General features: G+C 57.8%; 4 protein-coding genes across 4 annotated transcripts; 1 reads left to right on the top strand and 3 right to left on the bottom strand.

Moving 5' to 3' along the window:
- Positions 1–330: 330 nt before the first annotated feature.
- Positions 331–1,635, bottom strand: CGGC5_v016254 (mitochondrial 54S ribosomal protein mL44; the record flags this gene model as incomplete). The annotated part of the gene is made up of 1 exon (XM_032020220.1): positions 331–1,635. One exon carries the CDS (start codon positions 1,633–1,635, stop codon positions 331–333), a length of 1,305 nt encoding a protein of 434 aa, XP_031882684.1.
- Positions 1,636–2,142: 507 nt separating this feature from the next.
- On the top strand, positions 2,143–2,658 carry CGGC5_v016255 (uncharacterized protein; the record flags this gene model as incomplete). Its single annotated transcript, XM_032020219.1, has 4 exons — positions 2,143–2,145; positions 2,204–2,223; positions 2,322–2,504; positions 2,568–2,658. 4 exons carry the CDS (start codon positions 2,143–2,145, stop codon positions 2,656–2,658), a joined length of 297 nt encoding a protein of 98 aa, XP_031882681.1.
- Positions 2,659–5,056: 2,398 nt separating this feature from the next.
- Positions 5,057–7,216, bottom strand: CGGC5_v016256 (uncharacterized protein; the record flags this gene model as incomplete). The annotated part of the gene is made up of 3 exons (XM_032020218.1): positions 5,057–5,641; positions 5,693–7,008; positions 7,078–7,216. The coding sequence occupies 3 exons, from the start codon at positions 7,214–7,216 to the stop codon at positions 5,057–5,059; spliced, it is 2,040 nt and encodes a 679-aa protein (XP_031882682.1).
- Positions 7,217–11,540: 4,324 nt separating this feature from the next.
- Positions 11,541–13,409, bottom strand: naf1 (H/ACA ribonucleoprotein complex non-core subunit NAF1; the record flags this gene model as incomplete). The annotated part of the gene is made up of 1 exon (XM_032020217.1): positions 11,541–13,409. The coding sequence occupies one exon, from the start codon at positions 13,407–13,409 to the stop codon at positions 11,541–11,543; it is 1,869 nt and encodes a 622-aa protein (XP_031882685.1).
- Between the last annotated feature and the right edge of the window lie 631 nt (positions 13,410–14,040).

Below are 14,040 nucleotides of genomic sequence, written 5' to 3' on the forward strand. Positions count from 1 at the left end.
TCCAGCTCTTTGCGTCTTGTCTAAATCAGTGTGTTCACCTGTTCAACATCTTCAATCTGTGCAGTCTTGACTCAAAAGTCGCCCCGCTTCGAGGAGTGTGTCATTGTTTTTACAGATCTATTCATCTTACAGAGACATGCGTAACCTTTTTTTCCACATGTCCTTGTTCAAAAATGTACACTGCCAGACGGCATTCGGTGTCCCGGTCATCACCCATCCGCCCCGCCAAGGCAGTCCTTCTCATCCTTCGTCCTCGTCCCATGGGCAATTACACATGATGCTTTTCGTCTACCGCTTCTCTCCCCCCACACCCGTCCTCTCTTCCTCTCTCTAAATAATCTCACCCATGTCAATATGCACAGGCTGCCACGGCTTCGCCCCCTCAACGAGCATATCACTCGGCACCCGCACGTTGTTGCCGGGGCTGTACAGGTACCACGACTTGAGCGCGTTCATGGACGCCTGCAGCCGCGCGTTGGTCAGGCTGGCGCCCGTTCCCTCGCCGAGCTTGTCGCGGCCGCTGTAGATGCCGACAACATACACGGGCGTCCTGCTCAGACGGCCCGTCTCGCTCTCGAGGCGCGCCACGGGCGGCTCGAAGCCCTCGCGCGCGCACAGCATAGCCAGCTCCCGCGTCGGCAGCTTGAAGCTGAAGAGCCGCTCGAGGTCGACCTTGCGGCTGAGCACGTGGGCGTCGACGAAGGAGCGCACGGCGTCACGGCCGCAGTGCGCGTAGATGGCGCCCGTGACGGCCCGCACGAACGCCGCGTGCGCGTTGTTGCGGATGCGCATCCACCGCTCGCGGACGATGGTCGGGTCCTCGAGGAACTCCTCGGGGCTGCTGGACTTGGGCTCCTTCGGGGCCTCCGCCCGCTTGGTGTGCACGGTGTCGCCGAACTCGTCGTCGAGGACGACACGCGAGGACACGCCGCGGCGCCACTTGAACTTGTCAAGGTGGTGGGCCTCCTTACGCTCGTAGCCCCAGGCACCCGTGATGCCGACGGTGGGGAGTTCCTGGGACCACTGCAGCAGGCCCGGATCGACCTCGTCGCCCGGGTGGATGGTGTTCTCGACGCCCCAGCCGTGGGCGATGCGGTAGAGCGAGTCGGAGCCGGCGTAGGCGCGCATGGCCTCGAAGAGGATGGTCATGGGTAGGCGGGGGTATTGGCAGACGAGACGCTCGGAGGTGTGGTAGTTGATGAGGGAGGCGCCGACGACGGCGAGGTTGACGTTGTTGAAGTTGGGGCTCGGGTCGGCCGAGGGGTCGACGAGGCAGCGGGCGAGGGTCTGCAGCGGTACCTTCTCGGGGAGGGAGAGACGGGCGTGGAGAGCGGCGAGCTTGGCCGAGGAGAGGGCCTTCTCGGGGAGTGGTGACGGGAAGGACAGCGGCTTGAGCTCCTGTTCGGGCGCTTCCTCGGGCGCTTCCTCGGGGACTTCTACTTCTTTTTCTTCTTCCGTGGCGGAGGGTCGTGTCCACGAGAATAGTGACCTTGCACCGCAGGTGCTGCTGCGGGCATTGTGGACGAGTTGCTGCGAGCTTCTAACGGAGATTGGCGTCAAGGACGGCGAGGCGTGTGTCCTGGCCTGGGCGTTGAGCAGCTGCCCGGTGCATCTTGATATCCTTAACCTCTTCATCGGGGAGTCGTTTTTTGGTGGGGAGAAGAGTTTTGCTGGTCGTTAACGGGACAAAAGAAAGGGAAAGTCGAGCAGTAATTCGATCAATGTCGAACTCGGTAATACGGAGGCCGAGCAATTGGGATTGCTGGGTGTCGATGGAGGGGGGTTCCGCACAGAGTAAAAGTTCCACGTCCCTTCGTTCGCAGCGCCGGTCTCCCGTCACGAAAAAGTTTCTAGACGTCTAATTGACTGGAGTCGTGTGAGCTCTATTCCCCCCCAATGCCAGGGTGAACCGTGCACGAGCCACGCAGTCGCCTTCACCTCAGCCCGTTGCGAGCCCGGAACATCTGGGGTCCGCGTCTCCGGGCGGTGCGAGCTCCACCGTGGAGGAACGGTCGAATAGCGTACCGCAGATTACAACGTCAAGTGCCCGGCTGTGTCGAAAAGCTGCCAAACCTGTCGAGGCGGGAAAGCGATTGCCATCACCAGAACCACCCCAACCTCTTCTCGTTGAAAGCAGTCAAGATGGTAATATTGACCCCTCATCTGATTGATCCTGACGCGCCAATTGCTAACTGCTGTACAGGGAGGCGGCCCCAAAGTTCCGTGAGTTATACCCCTCGAAAGCCACGACCCGTGACCGACCGGAAGCCCCCATCGAAGCCGAAGCGAAGCTTTTGTCTAACATGTTGCGATTTGAAAAGTTACCCTAAGCACGTCTGGTCGCCGGCCGGTGGCTGGTACGCGCAGCCCGCGAACTGGAAGCTGAACACCGCCATCATCGGCACCGTCATGCTCGGCACCGTTGCCGTCATCTGGAGGATCAGCGCCGAGAAGGAGGTGCGCTACGTTATGCCTCGGGAGAACAGCTTCTTCCCCAGCAGATAGTACGTCATTCGGCCATGGCAAACGAGCAGTCGTGGATCACGGACTAACAACTGGTGACACAGCTGGTCGAAGCAATTGATCGAGTACGACAGAGAACAGGCCGCGAAGAAGGAGAAGGAGTCGGCGCAGTCACAAGCTGTCCAGAACTCATAAACGAGATGGGCCGGGGAAAATTGTACTTGTAAATATGGTACTCAACGAATTGAGGGCCGTGTAATTGCGGCGATTGCGAACAATGCCACTTCAAGACCTTGTGCTATGACGGACTCGTCGGCCAGCCTTTCCCGGACGGAACGCATCTGCAAAAAAAGAAGAGAGACAAGGGCGCAACCCGGTCCTTTCGTACGTGTACATCGACATCCCTTGCGGCTGTGCTGTAGCGTGTTCCGCCGAGTCCGACATGGACGCCCAATCTAATCTTCAGCAGTGGCCAGATCGTGTTGGCTGAGATGCTGATATTTCAGAAGGAGAATCGAGTATTTGGTGTGTCCTGTCATGACATTCTACGGTTTGGCCATTTGAGATTACCGGAGAACGTGCGTCCACAATCACATGCTCAGAATGAGCTTGTCCTGGGCGTCACACGAGGCCTGGCTGATGACGACTTGACGACAATGATATCTTTTGAGAAAGTTCCAGGTCGATCACAACATGTCCACCGAGTTGGGCTTTCACCATCACTGCTCCGATTGATGGAGGAGACATAACTGAAGCCTTGCTGAAGAGCAGACACCACTGGCCATGATCGACCTCTTGTCAATGCACGCACATCATCAGGGCTGCAAATGCGACACAGCCTGGATGGACAAGAGATCAGAAGTCATGCAATCTCATTTTTGGTTCCTATGGACGTTCTATGCGGCATTCTCGATCCCACGAGCTATTCGCGACAACACACTGATGTCCATTGTGGTTGCCACAGACGAGTTGCATCATTGCAATGGAGCTGACCAGTTTTTGGGGTTGTGAACAGTCTTCAAACAAGTAAGATCATAGGTAATGATAGCTGTGGAATGTCTCAGGGCCGGCTCATAGGCCTTCTATAGAGCTTGCTAGACGACGAGTCTTGCTCTCACCCCTATGTACCCTCCTCCGTCGACGTTACAGTTCACGCCGTGATGGATCTACATATCACAACAATGTAGGCTCTGATCATCAGCGGATAAAAGGTCATTTCACTGGGCTTAGTAAGAGACAGCGACTTTTGCAAAAGTGCCGTTAGGATGCCCTGAAGGAGACCACCATTGCGAACAATCGGTCCTGCTGAAGTCTGTTGGTTAGCACTTTGCAGGCTGAGTGTATGAAATCCCATGTCTGCTTCTCGACACCTCCTTGCCGTTTTGTGCGTGACTTGGCGCATTCGAAGCTGGTGCTTGTAAGAGGTTTTACTGTCCGGGCAGATGAGATCGACAGTGGCCATCAGTGCCTGCACATTGGCGACCGCGGGGGGTGAATGGCTTGATAGATAGCTACACGCGGAAAAGTGTGCTTGCCTGTATGGATTTCAACCCAACCCAAGTAGTCTCATTCTAGCTCACTCGTGATTTTGAAGACACAGCGCAGGGCCTCCGCAAAAGGACTGTCTCAAGTTAACCCAACATGTTTGTTCTGTTCATGTACACTGTTCGACTGCTCTGACTAGTACGTTCTCATGCTAGAACGCAGCTTGAAGACCCTGCTCCCCGTAATTACAGTCACCATCGGCATTGTACAATTAGATTCAAAAGGTCACATTGCGACTCAAAGTATTTCAGAGTATGGCATCTCATTGTCTACCTATCTTGCTCGACACAAGAAGCAGCTCTAGCCCTAGTAAATCGAGGGAGGGAACATGCAACAACACGATTTCCCCCTCCATCCGCCCGCATCGCGGTGCGTTCAACCTGCCCCCCTCCCATGCCCCCGTGTCAAAATACACAAAGGCATCCAAAAAAAGAAGGGGACCAACGCAGCCCGCGCATGGAAAATTCCGCCCTAAAAGTCGCCAGCTTGCGACGACCACCAGCCACCAGAGCTGCAAGAAAATCAAGAACGAGAAGGAGGTTTGAAAAAACAACAACAAAGAGTGGCGCAATATACATTAAGCACTAGGCGCTTCCTTTTCCCAGCACTCTGTTTTCGCCAGCATTCGCGGTCTGGCGTTGAATCGAGTCCGGGCACGGTGTATGAATCGAAAGAAGTTTTTAAACGGGTGTCTGAAGGAGTGACAAGAAGTGTAGAAGAAAAGAAGTTGCGGGGCCCTGTCGTTGGGTGCTCGCAAAGGGTGTATCAAAAGTTTGTGTCGTCAGAGAGTGACTCGAAAGGTATAAAACAACGCGTCGGTGTCGTCTTTGTTCCCATCGTCGGATTCGTCGTGAGAGTCCGGTCGGGGAAGAAGAAAACAGAATCTTCCCAAGTTCTTTTTTGTTGATTCGCAGAAACGCCGTACTGTCCAGAATGCATAGCAGACCCCAGTCTATCGCCAAACGTGAAAGATGAATCCCCAGTCTTTGTGTCAAAAGACGTTATATACGCAGGGAATCAGTGTACATGAACGGTGCTTTTGTGGCACTTAGGCGGCTTGGCCAGGGGGAGGGGACTGGCTAGGGGGAGGAGGGGCTTGACCAGGGACGGGCTTGCGGCCGACAGGGCCCATGGGAGGGCCAGGAGGGCCTGGGGGACCCATTCGGCTTGGCTGGGGAATCTTGCTAGGTCCCGGAGGGCTTTGCTTGCGGGCATGTCCTCCCGGGCTCTGAGGTCTTTGTCCAGGAGGTCCTTGAAATCGGGGACCGGGCGACTGAGGGCGACCGCCAGGTCCCATTGGGCCGTTACCGGCCGGAGACTGGGGACGGCCACCGGCAGTTCTGGGGCGCGCAGGCGACTCGGGACGGGGGTAAGGGGGTCCGCCGTGGGGACCACCCTGGGGCGTCATCGGGCGCTGACCGGGAGGGTAGTTGGGACCAGGGCCGCGAGGAGGACCGTTAGGACCGGGTCCTCGAGGGTGACCGTTGGGGCCGGGACCGCGAGGAGGGCCATTGGGGCCATTGGGACCAGGGCCACGGGGAGGTCCCTGAGGCCTAGGCTTGACCGGACGAGTAGACAAGCAGGTGCGCGGTACAACACCCTGCTGGGATCTATCCAAGCGAATGCAGAGCGCCTGAGAATGTGTTAGTGTGATTTTTGTAAAGCGGGATGTATTGAAACTTACCCATCCATCATCGTACTCGTGCAAGAGACGCACAAGGCCGCCGGCTCTCAATTCCATCTCATCCTCGAGAGTAGGCTTGAAGTCAAGTTGGATGCGGTGAACAGTCGTGTTGGCAGGTCCACCAGCGGCGGCGATAGCAGCAGATCCAGTGGAGCCGCTGGACTGGTGACCAGGGCCAGCGGAGTTGGCGCTGAACTCGGTACCAGAAGGGCTGGCGGGGACGGTAGACAGGGGCGCGGGGGCGGGGATGGTAAGATCGAGGGCCTTGGGACCATCCTTGCGGGTGGAAGCCTTGCGAGTGAGGGCTCCGGCTGCAACTGCGCCACCGGCAACAGCGGCGGCACCGGCGGCGCCAGCAGCCATCGTGGCTCCGTTGATAGAACTGTTGGTGGGGGAAGGAGGCTCGCTGACGGCAGTACCAATAGGGACATCGGTAGCGACGGAAGGCAGGGGCTTCTCGTTGAGGCTCATGTTGCTTACGGACTCCTCCTTGATGGTGCCGTTGATTCTCTCAGCTCCAGATCCGAAGGGGTTGACGGGGTTTGCGTTCTGGCCAGTGACAGGTCTCTCCCAAGCACTCTGGCCAGGAGCGCGGGCGCTGAGAGCACCAGCGGCGGCGGCGGGAGCCATGTTTCCGTTGACGTTGCTCTGACGCTTGTCGGCGGGGTTCAAGTTGGGCAGGAATTGAGTGACGGGCCGGAGGCTGACGCGGGGAGCGCGGGTGTTGTTGCCGCTGGTGACAGCGGCGGCAGTTCCAAAGGCACCAGTCTTCTCATCCTCATCAGCCAGGCGCTGCTGCTCCAACTGCTTCTTGCGACGGTTGAAAAGGAAGAAGACGAGGAGGAAGACAACCAGAACGCCAGCCAAAACGCCAATGGCAATACCAGCCTTTGCGGCACCACTAGGCTCACTGGCAGACTTGTCGCTGATGGCGGTGGAAGTTGCAGAAGCACTGGACACGGCGGTAATTTCGTTGGCGGTGGCTGCGGATCTGGTCGAGCGGGCAAGAGTGGGCGCGTCAGTCGCAATGGCCAGAGTCGAGGGGATGCTCTCGGTGACGGACTCCTCGATGGCAGAGGGGAGAGTGCTCGTGGCAGAATCGCTTGTGGCAGTAGAGGACGAGGCATCGGGGGTCACGAGGATGGCGCCGCCGGCTCTTTGGATGGTAGTGCCCGAGTCGGCTGTGGTGGTAGTAGACTTGGAGCGGGTGGGAAGGGCAGAGGGCGCGACGATGAGCTTCGTAGAGGAGGTGCTTGAGGCAGCGACGGCGCCGTCGGTGACGGTCTGGTAGATGGTACGAACAACAGTTGAACGACCTTGCCTGTTAGCCCGGCGCGTAGTAGTCGTGTCATCGTCATCGTCTTGACGCTTGATTTTGTCATTACCTCCATTCTTGGTAGTGGTTTCACTGTCGTCATCATCGGAACCGAAAGGGTTCAAGTTCTTGAAACTGTTTCCAACATCGTTCCAGAAATCGGGATCGCGAGGCAGATGCCTGTGAGCAGCACGGTGGTGGTGAGCCATTGTGTAAAGCTGAGGTCGTGTCGTGGCCGAGTGGATCGAGGTCAAGTAATTCAATAGGCCCAGCCAGCAGTCGTCGTGATAAGAATGAAGGTGATGGAATGTTTCGGTAGTCGAATCGTGAATGTCGTGGTTCGTGGGTCAGAGGGGTATCTGGAATATCTCTGAGGAATACTGGCGTGGGCGGGAGAGGCTGATGATGGATATGCTCTTAGGCGACGTGTGCCAGATGAATCGTGATCGTCAAAAGAATGAACGGGCTGTAAACAGGTCCAGCCAGGGAGTCGCGGTGCTCAGATCTGTCGTGGACGGGTTGTGAGAGAGAGTGTCTCGGTCTCGAAGATTTTTGTTGTTTTGGTTTCGACGACGTGGTGCCGTTTTGTGTGGTGTGTGCGATTTTTGAGAACGAATGTAAAGCGGCGCTGGGCCGGGAAAGAGAGTAATGTGAGAGGTGGATGAGGGGAGAAAGGTTGAAGATCTCACTACCAGCTCACAAGCGATGGACAACACACACAAGAGTCAGTGTTAATGACAGTGAGTTGTCATCCAGACGAGACGGAAGACGTCGTGTGGAGGGAAAGAATGGATGAATCTGCACCAGTCACTCTTTGCAAGCTGCAAGAGAAGACGACCCTGTTGGCGGTTGCGTCTGGCAGCGGCAGAGAGAACAGTCCCGGTGAGTGCAGTTCGGACGGGATGGGATGGGATGGGACGGACAGAAAGAAGAGGGACGAAAGTGGGAAAGGGCGCGAGAAGAAGGAGACGGGGAAGTCGAGGTTGCAGTCAGTGCATGCGCATCCTGGACGAGTGGACGAGGACCCAAGCAACGTTGAACGGAGAGACAAGGATGACAGCCTAATGTGAGTGGGAGCGAGTGCGTGTGTGCGTGTTGACGGGGGTGTCGGCGGGTGTGACTGGTCGTGACTTTGGACGACGATCCCTGCGCAGCGAGTCGCCCATTGGCCGCGTTCCTGGCACTTGTTTCCCTCCAGCAGCGTCATCTCTTTTTTTTTTTCTGCCCACCCACCTTCAGGCAGTTGCGACTTCCTGTCTTGCACTCAGCACTCAGGCTGGTTCCTGCCGCTGGCTCACCGATGGAAACGGGATGGCACTTGCAGGAAAGCGCGGCCGTGCGGTACGGCATGGCTTGCGTCGCCTGCAGTTTTTGCCGTGTTAGCGGCTTCTGGGGGTCGCAGTGGTCGTCGCTGGTGTCCCTTGGCGACGGAGGCCACTCTTTTGGATTTCTGCTAGGGGGCTCGGATCACATTTTGCACAATTCAACAATGGGAACAAACAAACAACTGCGGCTGGGTTAAAATAAAATAAAAATGCAACGGCGCATTCAACGGCCATTCGACAATGCATCTGATCCGCGAAGCCACGCGCCGAGTCAGCGTTTCACCTTTGGGCTGTTTCTGGGGCATCTCCCTGCGCCTTCAGGGAACATGACAACTCTGCACAAGCACAAACCAAACATTTCGCGATAGTGTCATGGTTTCCATTGCACCCTGTGCCATCGCCGGCTCCCTCAATGCCAGCGGTACGGTCGCATTCAATCATCGCCGGTTCTGATCACCCCTCTGCCCCCTCCGAGCCCCCAGAGACTTGCACAACTCGCTGGCTCGTCGAATTCCCGCAACTCGGCCCTGCTCCAAGCCTAAAACCATCCACACCGGCGCCCATCTTCATCAGCGCCCTGCACGGTCCGCGCTAGCCAGGGGTCCCCAGCTCCACCCTTCCAGGTACCGGTGCTGTCTGATTGGCCCTCACCTCGCCTTGTGGTTCCACTGCGCATCCCACAGGATAGACGAAATTGTTTGCTCAGGGTTCGCCTGATGTTGGTCCAATCACGTCACACGGTGCACAACCAGGAAAGACCGTTTGGCCGGCCCGAGCTCCAATCCGCAGCCCCCAAATCCCAAATCCCAACTCTCCTGCCGCCTGCTTCTCGTCATCACCAACCAGGGCCCAGGGGCCACAATCCTGCCGTACCTGCGTCCGCAGAATGCTGTGCCACTGCCTGTGGCCAACTGGCCATGCAGGCACACGCACTTGTGACCTCTGGAGGGGTTGACTTGATGGTGTCGCCAACGACTCGGCGACGTCTACTCACTGCAACCGCCGACTCCCCTTTTCCTTGCTTCATAGGCATCCAATTGGCGACATTAGCCTAACCGACCACATGCTCCCTCTCCTCTTTGGGTTCCTTCGAGAAGAGCGGGAGGCTGCTTATGCTTCTCAAGCTTCAGGCAGGCCACCACCTCATGGCCGTCTACGACTGAAAGAGTAAAGCCCAAAATCGCATCAAAATAGCCTGGTCCGAGGTCATCACTACGGTCATTATCGCATTCTCCCTCCAGTTGCAGCTTGGAAAGGCCGGCGTTCTTGGTGAGGCTCAATCTGCCCATCATCATCTCGACATTCGGCCCGCAGCCTTCTAGAGAGGTAGCCACAGCTCCCCGCCGCCGTTCGGTCATCAGACACACATGTCTCACTTGACAGCGACAATACCACCGAAACGCCATTCCTTCCAAAGGGTCCGGGGAGGAGACAAGAAGCAATCATGCCCTTCAAAATGGCATGACATCTTCTGTGCTTTGCAGCCAGCTCCTCTTCCTCTCGATCCGCCTGTCTTTGCTTCGAGTCGGAGGCCTGACAAAGATGCATCTGCACCCAGACTATCAGCTCAGTCAGTGCCCGGCAGCCAGTGCGACGAAAATGGGCATCCAAGGACGTCTGCCTGCCTCGCCCTGCTTATCTCTCATACGAGACAGGTCAGGCCACGTTCTGCCGACTTGAGTTTCTGCTCTCGAGCATGCTCGGACACTATCCATACCCTATCTCACGTCTAGCAATCACCAAAATCGCTCACCGTCCGATTTTTATGGCGTTGTGCTTGCTTCTTCCGCCCGAACCTAGCGCACAAAACTCCCGCTGTCCGAGACGACACAAGATGGGAAATAAGAAAGCGACGGGGGAAATCTCCCGGGGAAGAGTTAACGGCGCCGTCTAGCGCACTGGGAAACCTTCTGAAACAGCCGTCTCCTCCGTCCGAGCCGTCTGGTTCAGTGGTTCCCCTCATCGCAGATTGGGCGATGGGGGCCATGATCTGCCAACAGACTCCCAATTCCCGCCAAGCCGTTCCATTCTCCACCACTACCGAGATGAAGCCTCCTCCGGCCTTCCTCCGCACATGGAACCCAGCCTTGCCCGCGATCCATGTCACGACACGCGGAATGGGAGGGAACAGAAAATCTACGAGCAAGATTAAAGTCGACGTACCCTGTCCCCCGGGTGCATGAAAAACACCGCATCGGCGCATGGTTTTGGCAGGCAACCAACGTCAACAACGAAATTCGCCAATGGAGCCCTCCGTCCTTACGCGGGAGCGCCTGTGGACACCGCAATCACGTCAAACACGCGTTCCAACCGGGGCCACCGTCGCAATCGTGACCGAGGTCAACATTGCCAAAATGCAAAGTTCAAGCTCCTGGGGCTCAGCGTCGTAGATCTGCGCTGCCTTCATCTTACTCATTTCTGGGTAAATGACGAAAACAAAGAAACGTTCCCAACCAACGAAGTTTGAGCCTGGGTCGCCGTCTCAGTCCTCAGACGATCATGTTCCTGCCCGGCTATTTGGATATATCGACCGCTAATTCGGGATTGTCGGCCCTATGTATGCAGCTTGGCCCGTTTATCGCACCTGCGATCTCCGACCGACCTGAGCGAATCTCCCTTGCATCAGCTGCCGGCGTTCGATAGTTGAGAAGCACCCGCACCTGCACCAGAACATTCATGATCGTCCAGAACATGGCATCTCTGCAGCGTCAGTCTCGATGGGTGCAAGCGTTCAGCACCGTTGCCAGCTTCACCGGAGATACAACAGGATCACCAAGCCCGACGAGCTTTTAACTTTAAATAACTCGTGTCTTGCCTCTCTAGTCCGTGGCTGAAATCTGTCTCGTCTCGCATTGTTTGCGGTCTCAAGTCTAATTATTACATGCAATTGCTTTTTTAAGGTCCTGACTTGAATTTCGTCTAGACCGACAAGCAGAAGGGGCCAAGCAGGCAGCTAACCCAAGCCACCCGACACTTTGATGCCCCCTGGCTTCATTCGCCATAATCCGTGCCATGACGGCCTTTCAGTTGTCCCAACAGGTGACTGCGTCACCGTCAGTCACACACCAAGATAGGACTGCTTCCACGTTCTGCTATCTTCCATCCAAACCATCAGCACCGCCGGGTACCCTGCATGAGATCGCGCATCGGCATCTGCGAGGCAGTGCAGCCACCCATCTCAAATTAGACGTTCCTCTCCTTATCTGCTTCATCGCGGAGGAGGCTGCGCGCCCCATTGATGCGGTGGCTGTTGCGGTGGTTGCTGCTGGTTCTGCTGCGGCTGCTGCTGCGCTTGCTGGCCGTTCTGCGCCTGGTTCTGCTGCATCTGTCCCAGCAGGGCCGCGAAGAAGGCAGGGTTGATGTACGCTCCCGCCGCCGGATTCTGCCCCGTCTGTCCGCCCTGCGCCGGCCAACCAGGCGGCGGCGGCGGAACGGCCGGGAATCCTTGACCGCCCGGTTGAGGAGGCATGCCCGGGAAGGGGAAGTTGAACGTCGGTGCCGCGGGGGCCGGCGCAGACTGCTGCTGCGGCTGTTGAGGCTGCTGGTAGTTGTTGTTGTTGCCGCCCCATTGTCCCTGTGATTGCTGCTCCTGGTGCCGTTGCTGCGGCATGGAGTACCCGTCTCTGCCCTGGCGCTGTCCGAACCCACCACGTCCACCGCGTCCACGACCTCTGCCCCTATCGCCACGTCCCCTAAAGTCTCCCCGTCCGCCTCTGCGCCCGCCAAACCTGCCAGGCTCGGGCTCCTGGCTGAACGTCTGCTGCATGGGCGGCACCTGCCCGAACCCAGGCGGCCTCGTGAGCGGCTTGTACGGCCCGTCGTCCTCGTCGTCGTAGTTCAGCCCGCCGTCGCTCGGCCCCGCGGAGACCTCGTTCCGCAACGGGTGCGGCTCCCTCGCGCCGCCCCCTCTCGCGGGCCTCTCCCCGCCTCCGTTCCTCGCCCTCGCGTCCTTCTTCTTCTGCTTCGCCTGCCGCTTATGCTCCGCCTCCTTCTCGTCGTCCGAGAACTCCATCTCGTCCTCCGCCACCTCCTCGTCGTGGATGTTACTCGCGTCCGACCCCTTGAGATTCTTCAACGGCTCCGTGAAGACAAACGTCGCGTGCGCCACGGGGTAGTACACCTTCGTGCCGACCTCCAGCCCGGCCTCCTTGATCTCCTCCGCGCTGCCGAACATGACGGTATACATCGGCTGCAGCACCTTGCCGATGGTCTCCCACACGGCGCCAAACACTTTCCGGTCCTCCGTGCACAGCGCCGACCCGGAGTCGAGCACCTGGTACTCGCCGGGCGTGAAGGCGCGCACGACCATGATGTTGTCGACGACCTGGTCGACGGCGCCGAGCGCCTCGATCTTGTCGTCGGCCGTGAGCATAAGGTCGGGCTTGGGGACGGCGTCGGGGGCGACCTCGTTCTTGGTGCGCAGGTGCGCGCCGCCGCCGGCCTTACCGGAGGCCTCGGGCCCGCCCTCGTCGTCGGAGCCGCCCTCCATCTCCATGAGCATGCGCGCCGTCTCCTCGACGCCGAGGAGCTGGTAGCCCTCGCCGGACTCGGAGTCGTCGTCTGAGGAGGAGTCGGAGCTGGAGGACTCGGAGGAGGATTCGTAGGGGGAGGAGTCGATTTCCCATTCGGGGTGCTCGGCTTCTTGGCCCTCGGGGGCAGCGGTAGGTTCTTGGTCTGCGGAGGTGGTTGTGGTGGTGGACTGCTCCGTTGTGGCAGTCGTGGGGGCAGGCTGGACCGCGGGCGTTGTGTCGAGGCCATTAATCATGGCTTCCAGGGCGTCTGTGAGAGAAGGGGGCTCGGCGGCGTCGATGTTCATGGCGTCGGAGTCGTTTGTCTCTGAGCGCTCTGCATGGGGAGGAAGCTGAGGTTCGTTTGTGGTAGGTTCCGTTGCCTCGGCAGGTGTCTCTTCCATCTTTGTGTCTTCATTCTGCTCCGTCTTGGTCTCGGCGGGCTTGTTGTTCTCCTCGATGTTGGCACCCTCGAAGCTTGCAGCCGCGGCGAGAACGTCGGGGGGCAGAGGAGGCAGAGTCTCGTTGGGTTTCGCGAACCCCAGGCCGGGGATCTGGAAGCCTGACATTGCGACTTCTCACGACTAATCAGACTTGATATGAGGAATGAAAGCGATCGTGTGAGTAAGGGGTAGCTGAAGAAAAAGTCGAGGCGTTGAGGTGACGGAGACCAGACAGACCCTGAAAGGCAGCGCAAAAAGAAATCGAGTCTTTGGGGAACGAGCAGTGAAATTTTAGCGGGGCGATAACGATAAAAAAATTAAATTGGAGACATGGCTGGCGCTAGCGCTCGGTCTGCGACTGCCGCCCCACCTTCACCGAGCTCACCTCGACTCGGAAGGTCACCTGGATTCGTTCCTTCCTGCTCTCGACGACATCTCATCACGCGCTCTTCGCAAGCCTGCCCAACGCGCCTTTCAGGCGCGAGCGACAGCAGCAAATTTCTTCCAAGGACAAAGATCAAAAGTGGCAAAAAATCAAAAAGTTCAGCTCCAATGAGCCTATGAAAATTCGCAGGAGATTCTTACCAACCTCAGGTGTAACGATGCTGCGATTCTCTAACCGGCGGTGAGATTCGAACTCACCGACCCGTGACTCGGGACGTTCGGTCTCCGGACGTGTCTGTTTATTCTCAGACACGTCCTCAGCCGCAGCAGGAAACGCATCAGGAGGCTCAGAGAGCGGGGGAAAAGATGCCGT

The sequence above is a fragment of the Colletotrichum fructicola genome (assembly GCF_000319635.2).
Source record: "Colletotrichum fructicola Nara gc5 chromosome Unknown KSG_Nara_v1_contig10, whole genome shotgun sequence".
NCBI lineage: Eukaryota > Fungi > Ascomycota > Sordariomycetes > Glomerellales > Glomerellaceae > Colletotrichum > Colletotrichum fructicola.